The following is a 9,204-nucleotide window of genomic DNA, read 5'->3' on the forward strand; positions in this document are numbered from 1 at the left end:
CGCTATTTCTAACACAAGTAAGCAATATATAGGCAACTTCATCATCTTTGAAAAAAGTAGCAAGAATCCTCTTGAAAACAGTAAGTCCTGTAGGGAGCAGTGAAAAAAATACAAATTTTAGAGATGCAAGCTGCACTCTTCAGGTATTATCTGTAAGGTAACAACAAACTTTCTGCAAAATTTTAGACTATTTCATGCCCATTTACCCTGCAGCATCTCCATCGTCTTTTTGTTAAATTGTACACCATTGAAAGCAAGTAGGTATAATTTATTTGTTATCAGGAAAATATTCAAGTGTACAACTGTACATTGTTTATATCTTTTTTGGTTGTGAAGATTGTATTATCAAATGTACATGTGTTATATCAATAATCAACTATTTAATTTTAAACTATTACAAGTTATTAGTGAAATATTTCTTGGTGTGGAACTTCAGCATCACTTTCCTGGAAAATATTCTTTGCTTGATATATCCATCTCTTGCCTTCTGTCCAGTCACTTCAGTGGAAGCTTCAGTCATCAATTTTATCCCTCTCTCAACAGCTTGAGTGTTGTTTGGCCACTTGTGCATTTCCAATGGAGTCTCAGTAATTTTTAGAACCTGTTGTTCTGATAGAGAAGCAATGAAAGGAGGCTCAGTTTTGAGTTCAGTCTTCCAGTCAATCATGGAATGATAGTTCATTGCTTGCCACTTTAGTTTGGGAATCACTACTTTTCTTGAGTTGACAATAGGAGCCACATTGTCATTCTCTTCATATTCCCTGTCATCCCCATCATCAGTGTAGATTAACAAGTCCTCGTCAGCAGCATCAACAGAATCTTCTCCATCCTCATCAGAGCTCTCAGTACTGTCTTTTGTCTGCTGATTCTCTTCTCTGATTATTCTTATCATTGAGACAGCTTTGTCTCTCACAGTCATGTCTTCATCAGTGCACATACCAAGAAGCAGCTGATCTGTGCCAGCAAAGTAGGAATTTCTTTGGACAGTCGTCTTTACTATCTTCTTCTTTGTTCAGATGTCTCATAAACTGCAGTGACTGGTAGACGCTCTTTGTACCGTGTGTGACTTTAAAATCAAAATGGCGGCTCTTTTCAGCTCTTGACTGGGTCTTGATGCTGCCACATGCAGTCTATGGATCCTACTCCATAAAGTATTCCACCTTGACACACACGGTGGACCTGGCTCAAGAGCAGCCTAGTCATCATCAACTACACATGTGATCACTCCTTTGCAATTCCTAAACAATAATTTCTTGTTCCTGATGTTGCTAATGCTAATGGGTTAAATTGGAACGACCTAACTATGGATCAGGTACGTGGTGTTGGTTGCCAATATGACGCTTTTCAGAACATAGTTCTAGCTGCCCAAGCAACTTATGTTCCAAGTAAGGAAATTAGATTAATCAAAAATTATCACAAATGGATAAACATTAGATTCAAACATCTCATTGGTCAAAAAAGAGGTACATACAGGCGTATCAAAAGAGGAGATAGGCAGTTAAGAAATCAATATATTCAATTAAAGAAAGAAAATAAAGGGAATTAGAAAGCTGAAACAGAGAATGAGGCTAAACTGGAAAGTGATTCGAAGACTAACCCAGAAGGTTTCTGAGTAATACCTATAAAAATGTAATAAATGTAATACCAATACAAAGCAGGTGACAGGTTCTTGCCTTACCTTTGTAGTGGGAAAATTTATTGAATCAATAATTGCCGAGGCAATTCTTAGCCATCTTGAAAGGCATAAATTGATTAATGAATCTCAGCATGGTTTTACAAAGGAGCGTTCCTACATTACGAATTTACAAACTTTTTTCACTAAGGTATTCGAAGAGGTAGATAATGATAACGAATATGATATTGTGTATATGGACTTCAGTAAGGCTCTTGAAAGAGTTCCACATTAGAAGCTACTGAGGAAAATTAAGGCACACGGAATAGGAGGAGAAATATTTTCCTGGGTAGGCAGCAGAGAGTTTGCATCACTAGGAAGGAATCAGAGTGGGGAAACATCACGAGTGGTGTTCTGCAGGGGTCAGTGTTGGGCCCATTGTTGTTTACAATTTATATAAATTCATTCTAATGAGGACATTAGAGCACTCGAGGAAAATTTGAAAAGACTGATAGAGTGGTCGGATAAGTAGCAGATGCAGTTTAATATACACAAATGCAAAGTTCTAAACACTGAATAAGAAAATAATGCCACACTTAAACTGAATAATGTATATCTTTATATTAGTGATTGCAATAAAGGATTTGGGAGTTCTGTTTAAAAGTAATCTAAAACCAAGACAACAGTGCATAAGTGTTCACAATAAAGTGAGCAGAATCCTATGCTCCATATCAAGAAGCATAAATAATAGAAGTCCTCAGGTTGTTCGTCAACTCAATACATCTTTGCTTAGGATTCATTTAGACTATGCTGCTCAGTTCTGGTCACTGTATTTCAGAATGGATATAAATGCTCTGGAAAACGTACAGAGGAGGATGACAAAGTTGATCACATGTATCAGAAATCTTCCCTATGAGGATAGACTGAGGCCCTGAATCTGCACTCTCTCGAAAGGTGTAGAATTAGGGGGAAGGGGATATGACTGAGGTGTATAAATAGAAAACAGGAATGTAAATAGCGTGTTAAAATAATATTTAGCTGAGACAGGACTCGCAGCAATGGTCAGCAATGGTTTTAAGTTGAAAAATTAAGATCCAGGAAGGATATAGGAAAGTACTGGTTTGGTAACTGAGTTGTGGATGAGTGGAACAAACTCCCGAGTACTGCCAGAGAAGCCAAAATACGTTAGTAAAATACATGAATGGGTATGGGTGGGTGTGAGTTGGACGTGACTAGCTTGTGCTAGTACTCACCTAGTCGTACTCACCTAGTTGTGGTTGCAGGGGTCGATTCATAGCTCCTGGCTCTGCTTCTTCATTGGCTGCTACTAGGTCACTCTTCCGGCTCCATGAGCTTTATCATACCTCTTCTTTAAGCTAATTATGGATCCTGCCTCCACTACATCACTTCCCAGACCTTTCCACTTCCTGACAACTCTGTGGCTGAAGAAATACTTCCTAACATCCCTGTGATTCATCTGATTCTTCAAATTCAAACTATGACACCATGTTGCTGTGTGTCATACCTGGAATATCCTGTCTCTGTCTACCTTATCCATTCCTATCAGTATTTTATATGTCGTTATCATATCCCCTCCTATCTCTCTTGTCCTCCAGTGTCGTCAGGTTAATTTCCCTTAACCTCTCCTCGTAGGACATGCCCCTTAGTTCCAGGACTAGTCTTGTTGCAAACCTTTGCACTTTCTCTAGTTTCTTTGCGTGCTTGGCTAGGTGTGAGCTCCAAACTGGTGCCGCATACTACAATATGGGACTAACATACACAATGTACAGGGTCCTGAACGATTCCTTTTTAAGATGTCAGAATGCAATTATTTGGTTGATGTGCACCTCAGAAGATGTGCCCGGTGTTATACTTACCCAAAGATCCATTTCCTTGAGTGAGATTTATAGTCTCTGGCCCCCTAAACTGTACTCTGCAGACTTCTTTACCCTTCCCAATCGTCATGGTGGGATTGAATTCCAGGAGTCAGTTGCTGGACCAGGCCTGCAGCCTGTCCAGATCCCTTTGTAGTTCTGCCTGGTCCTCGTCCGATAGGATTTTCTCATCAACTTCACATCATCTGCAAATAAGGACACTTCGGAGTTTATTCCTCCTGTCATGTCTTTCACGAATGCCAGAAACAGCATCGGTCCTAGGCCTGACCCATGTGGAACCCCGTTCGTTACAATCACCCACTCTAACATCTCGCCTCGTACCATGACTCGCTGCTGTCTTCCTGACAGGTATTCCCTGATCCTTTGCAGTGCCTTCCTTGTTATCCCTGCCTGGTCCTCCAGCTTTTGCATTAATCTCTTGTGTGGAACTGTGTCAAATGCCTTCAGATTCAGGAAGGATATTGGAAAGATCTGGTTTGGTAATAGAGTTGTGGATGAGTGGAACAAACTCCCGAGTACAGTTATAGAGGCCAAAACGATAGGTAGTTTTAAAAATAGGTTAGATAAATACATGAGTGGGTGTGGATGGGTGTGAGTTGGACCTGACTAGCTTGTGCTACTAGGTCTGGTGCCGTGCTCCTTCCTTAAGTGGAAGTGACCTGACTAGATGGGTCATTGGGCTAATCCGAGGGGGGACATGGACCTGCTATGCATGGGTCAGTAGGCCTGCTGCAGTGCTCCTTCTTTCTTATGTTCTTATTTTCTTACAGCCCAAGAATATGCAATCTGATAAATTAGACACATGTGCAACTCTTGGGTATCTTTATTGAGGAAACGTTTCGCCACACAGTGGCTTCATCAGTCCATACATAGGATAAACTTGAAGAACAGGAGGAGAATGAGGTAATCAGTCCCTCAACCTTGAGTCGATGTGTTCAATCCATCAATCTTGAGTAGAAGATTGATGGACTGAACACATCGACATGAACACATCCGAACCCTTGACTGGTCCGAACCCTTGACTGGTCCAAACCCTTGACTGGTCCGAACCCGGGACTGGTTTCAAACGGTTTCGTTGGACAATAAAGCAGACTGTAAACGGATGGGGTTGTAGGCGCCCTTATAAACACAAACATTAAAAATCAGGAACGTGATGGTAAGCTGTCCAATATACAAAAACAGTTAGAAACAGAAATACAAATAGCTAGAGCTTCATTTAAGGTTATTAATAGAATATTCAAGAGGTTGCTAGTAGAATTGCAGTAAATCAACCATTCAAATCATTATGAAGCTGTGTGTAGTCTGTGGTCAGTCAAACAAACGGGCTTCCACATGGATAAATTGTCATTTTTGTGGAAATTGGTGTCACGCTCCTTGTGCAGATATTCAAGAACTAGCTACAAGCAGTATTAAAACAGAGAAGTGTTTTTGGGTATGCCCAAATGAGGAAAATCTGTGGACTAAAATCACAAGGGTATTAAAAGAGGACAACATCAAAGCTGCTTTCATAGAAAACCTGGAAGCTTTCTACAACAGATGGGAACATAAAAAGTCTGGGCTGAATGGTACTGCCCTTGATACTGGCCATGTAGTCACAAACTGTAAGGCTGGAGGTGATGTCCTGGTAGTCAGTAAATGTGGGGCTGATAGTGCTGTCCTGGGAGACAGTAATGGTGAAGCTGGAGGTGCTGTCCTGGGAGACAGAAATGGTGAAGCTGGAGATACTGTCCTGGGAGACAGTAATGGTGAAGCTGGAGATTTTGTCCAGGTAGTCGGGAATTATACGCAGGAAGGAATACATATAAATGACCTCATAGGGGACAGGAGCCATAGTAGGGAAACAAGTGTAGTCAAAGATAAGATAAAACCAATATTGCAAACTAGAAATACCGCAGGAAATAGCAAACAAGAAGACTCCACTAGCAATAGTGAGGATATATTACCAAAAACAACTGGTGGGAGCTCCATTGTTGGTGCTAGGGAGGATAGAAGTAAGACAGGGAAACATGCACCAACAGGGAATACAGTCACAGAAACCCAAGGCAAGCAGAAACCAAGCCTGTGCACATACTATGCACTTGGTATCTGCTGGCATGGGAAATCTGGAAAAACAGATGGGACGTGCAACTATGACCACCCTAGAAAATGCCATGCCCATATGACAACAGGAAAAGCTTTTTCACCCTGAAATGTGTGCCTCTTCAGTACAGGAAAGACTGTGCTATAACTTAAATTGCCAGGCATACCATCTAAAGGGGACAAAAAGATACAAAACACCCAGGCCATGGGAAAACCTGGGTAGCCACAGCCACTCAAGAGGGAGAGGTTTTTTAGTGCCAGGAAGGAAAAAAAACTGGCATGAAATGGCAGAAATCGTACACCAAATCCAGTCATTCCTGGAGTGGAACCACAGTCGATGGCCTCCACTCCAAATCAACAGATACAGATACTAATGCCGGAAACCCCCCCCCCCAGTACCAACAATACCACCAGTCCGATAACATTCTTCTTTGCAAATATACAGGGTCTAAAGCCAGCAACAAACAAGAAAATACCTTTCATCCGTGGACTGCTTGCAGAGGCAAAGGCAATGTTCGAGGCTTTCACTGAGACCCACATAAAGAATCACTTGGACAACGAAATATGGATCCCAGGTTACAACCTATACAGATGTGACAGAGTGAACAGGCAAAAGGGGGGGGGGTTGGCCTGTACATTGCAGAGTCACTTGTTTGCACAGAACTGCTTAATGCCTCAAATGATGTAGTGGAAGTTTTAGCAGTAAAGGTCGAGAACCAAAACCTAGTTATTGTGGTAGTCTACAAGCCTCCGGATGCAACATCCCAGCAATTCCAGGAACAGCTGTTAAAAATTGACCACTGTCTGGAAAATCTTCCAGCTCCTGCACCCAACATCTTGCTCCTGGGGGATTTCAACTTAAGGCACCTAAAATGGAGGAATATAGCAAATAATATTGTTGCAGTAATAACACCAGGAGGCAGCTCTGATGAAAACTCACACTCACACGAGCTTTTAAATCTCTGCACAAAATTCAATTTAAACCAGCAAATAATAGAGCCTACTAGACTGGAGAATACACTAGACCTCATCTTCACTAACAATGATGATCTGATAAGAAATGTCACCATATCAAAAACAATATACTCAGATCACAACATAATTGAGGTTCAGACATGTATGCGTGGAGCCCCAGACCGACAAAATGAGACTAGTCACGAGGGAGCATTCACCAAATTCAACTTCAATAATAAAAACATAAAGTGGGACCAAGTAAACCAAGTCCTAACCGATATAAGCTGGGAAGATATACTAAGCAACACAGACCCCAACTTATGCCTAGAACAGATTAACTCGGTGGCACTCGATGTATGCACAAGGCTTATTCCTCTAAGAAAAAGGAGGAGTAGATGTAAAATAGAAAGAGACAGGCGCTCCCTTTACAGGCGACGGAAAAGAATAACAGAGCGGCTAAAAGAGGTCAATATATCTGAAATGCGTAGGGAGACACTGGTCAGAGAAATAGCAAGCATCGAACTTAAGCTAAAAGAATCCTTTATGAGTCAGGAATCGCGGGAAGAACTAAAAGCCATAAATGAAATCGAAAGAAACCCAAAGTATTTCTTCTCCTATGCCAAATCAAAATCGAGAACAACGTCCAGTATTGGGCCCCTACTTAAACAAGATGGGTCCTACACAGATGACAGCAAGGAAATGAGTGAGCTACTCAAGTCCCAATATGACTCAGTTTTTAGCAAGCCGCTAACCAGACTGAGAGTCGAAGATCAAAATGAATTTTTTATGAGAGAGCCACAAAATTTGATTAACACAAGCCTATCCGATGTTATCCTGACGCTAAATGACTTCGAACAGGCGATAAATGACATGCCCATGCACTCTGCCCCAGGGCCAGACTCATGGAACTCTGTGTTCATCAAGAACTGCAAGAAGCCCCTATCACGAGCCTTTTCCATCCTATGGAGAGGGAGCATGGACACGGGGGTCGTCCCTCAGTTACTAAAAACAACAGACATAGCCCCACTCCACAAAGGGGGCAGTAAAGCAAAGAACTACAGACCAATAGCACTAACATCCCATATCATAAAAATCTTTGAAAGGGTCCTAAGAAGCAAGATCATCACCCATCTAGAAACCCATCAGTTACACAACCCAGGGCAACATGGGTTTAGAACAGGTCGCTCCTGTCTGTCTCAACTATTGGATCACTACGACAAGGTCCTAAATGCACTAGAAGACAAAAAGAATGCAGATGTAATATATACAGACTTTGCAAAAGCCTTCGACAAGTGTGACCATGGCGTAATAGCGCACAAAATGCGTGCTAAAGGAATAACAGGAAAAGTCGGTCGATGGATCTATAATTTCCTCACTAACAGAACACAGAGAGTAGTCGTCAACAGAGTAAAGTCCGAGGCATCTACGGTGAAAAGCTCTGTTCCACAAGGCACAGTACTAGCTCCCATCTTGTTCCTCATCCTCATATCCGACATAGACAAGGATGTCAGCCACAGCACCGTGTCTTCCTTTGCAGATGACACCCGAATCTGCATGACAGTGTCTTCCATTGCAGACACTGCAAGGCTCCAGGCGGACATCAACCAAATCTTTCAGTGGGCTGCAGAAAACAATATGAAGTTCAACGATGAGAAATTTCAATTACTTAGATATGGTAAACATGAGGAAATTAAATCTTCATCAGAGTACAAAACAAATTCTGGCCACAAAATAGAGCGAAACACCAACGTCAAAGACCTGGGAGTGATTATGTCGGAGAATCTCACCTTCAAGGACCATAACATTGTATCAATCGCATCTGCTAGAAAAATGACAGGATGGATAATGAGAACCTTCAAAACTAGGGAGGCCAAGCCCATGATGACACTCTTCAGGTCACTTGTTCTATCTAGGCTGGAATATTGCTGCACTCTAACAGCACCTTTCAAGGCAGGTGAAATTGCCGACCTAGAAAATGTACAGAGAACTTTCACGGCGCGCATAACGGAGATAAAACACCTCAATTATTGGGAGCGCTTGAGGTTCCTAAACCTGTATTCCCTGGAACGCAGGAGGGAGAGATACATGATTATATACACCTGGAAAATCCTAGAGGGACTAGTACCGAACTTGCACACGAAAATCACTCACTACGAAAGCAAAAGACTTGGCAGACGATGCACCATCCCCCCAATGAAAAGCAGGGGTGTCACTAGCACGTTAAGAGACCATACAATAAGTGTCAGGGGCCCGAGACTGTTCAACTGCCTCCCAGCACACATAAGGGGGATTACCAACAGACCCCTGGCAGTCTTCAAGCTGGCACTGGACAAGCACCTAAAGTCAGTTCCTGATCAGCCGGGCTGTGGCTCGTACGTTGGTTTGCGTGCAGCCAGCAGCAACAGCCTGGTTGATCAGGCGCTGATCCACCAGGAGGCCTGGTCACAGACCGGGCCGCGGGGGCGTTGACCCCCGGAACTCTCTCCAGGTAAACTCCAGGTAAACACCCAGTTATACCAGAGTTATATACCTGTGAAGGCTGAAACTTTTGTCACAATTTCACCCCCCCCCCTCCCGCAAAATATAACCATCACCAACCTGACTGCATCTTAACTTAACATTAAAGGATACATAGGAATTACACTATCATGAGTGATGCAGTAA

The 9,204-nt window shown here is 42.3% G+C and overlaps 1 protein-coding gene across 1 annotated transcript in view; it reads right to left on the reverse strand.

Annotated features, from left to right (window-relative positions):
- Positions 1-394: 394 nt before the first annotated feature.
- Positions 395-9,204, reverse strand: part of LOC128696601 (sodium-coupled monocarboxylate transporter 1) — a 348,670-nt gene continuing 339,860 nt past the window's right edge. The window contains exon 11 of the mRNA XM_070094645.1: positions 395-954. Within this exon, the coding sequence (XP_069950746.1) occupies positions 395-954 (560 nt within the window). The remainder of the gene's footprint in view (positions 955-9,204) is intronic.

The sequence above is a fragment of the Cherax quadricarinatus genome, chromosome 47 (genome assembly GCF_038502225.1).
Source record: "Cherax quadricarinatus isolate ZL_2023a chromosome 47, ASM3850222v1, whole genome shotgun sequence".
NCBI lineage: Eukaryota > Metazoa > Arthropoda > Malacostraca > Decapoda > Parastacidae > Cherax > Cherax quadricarinatus.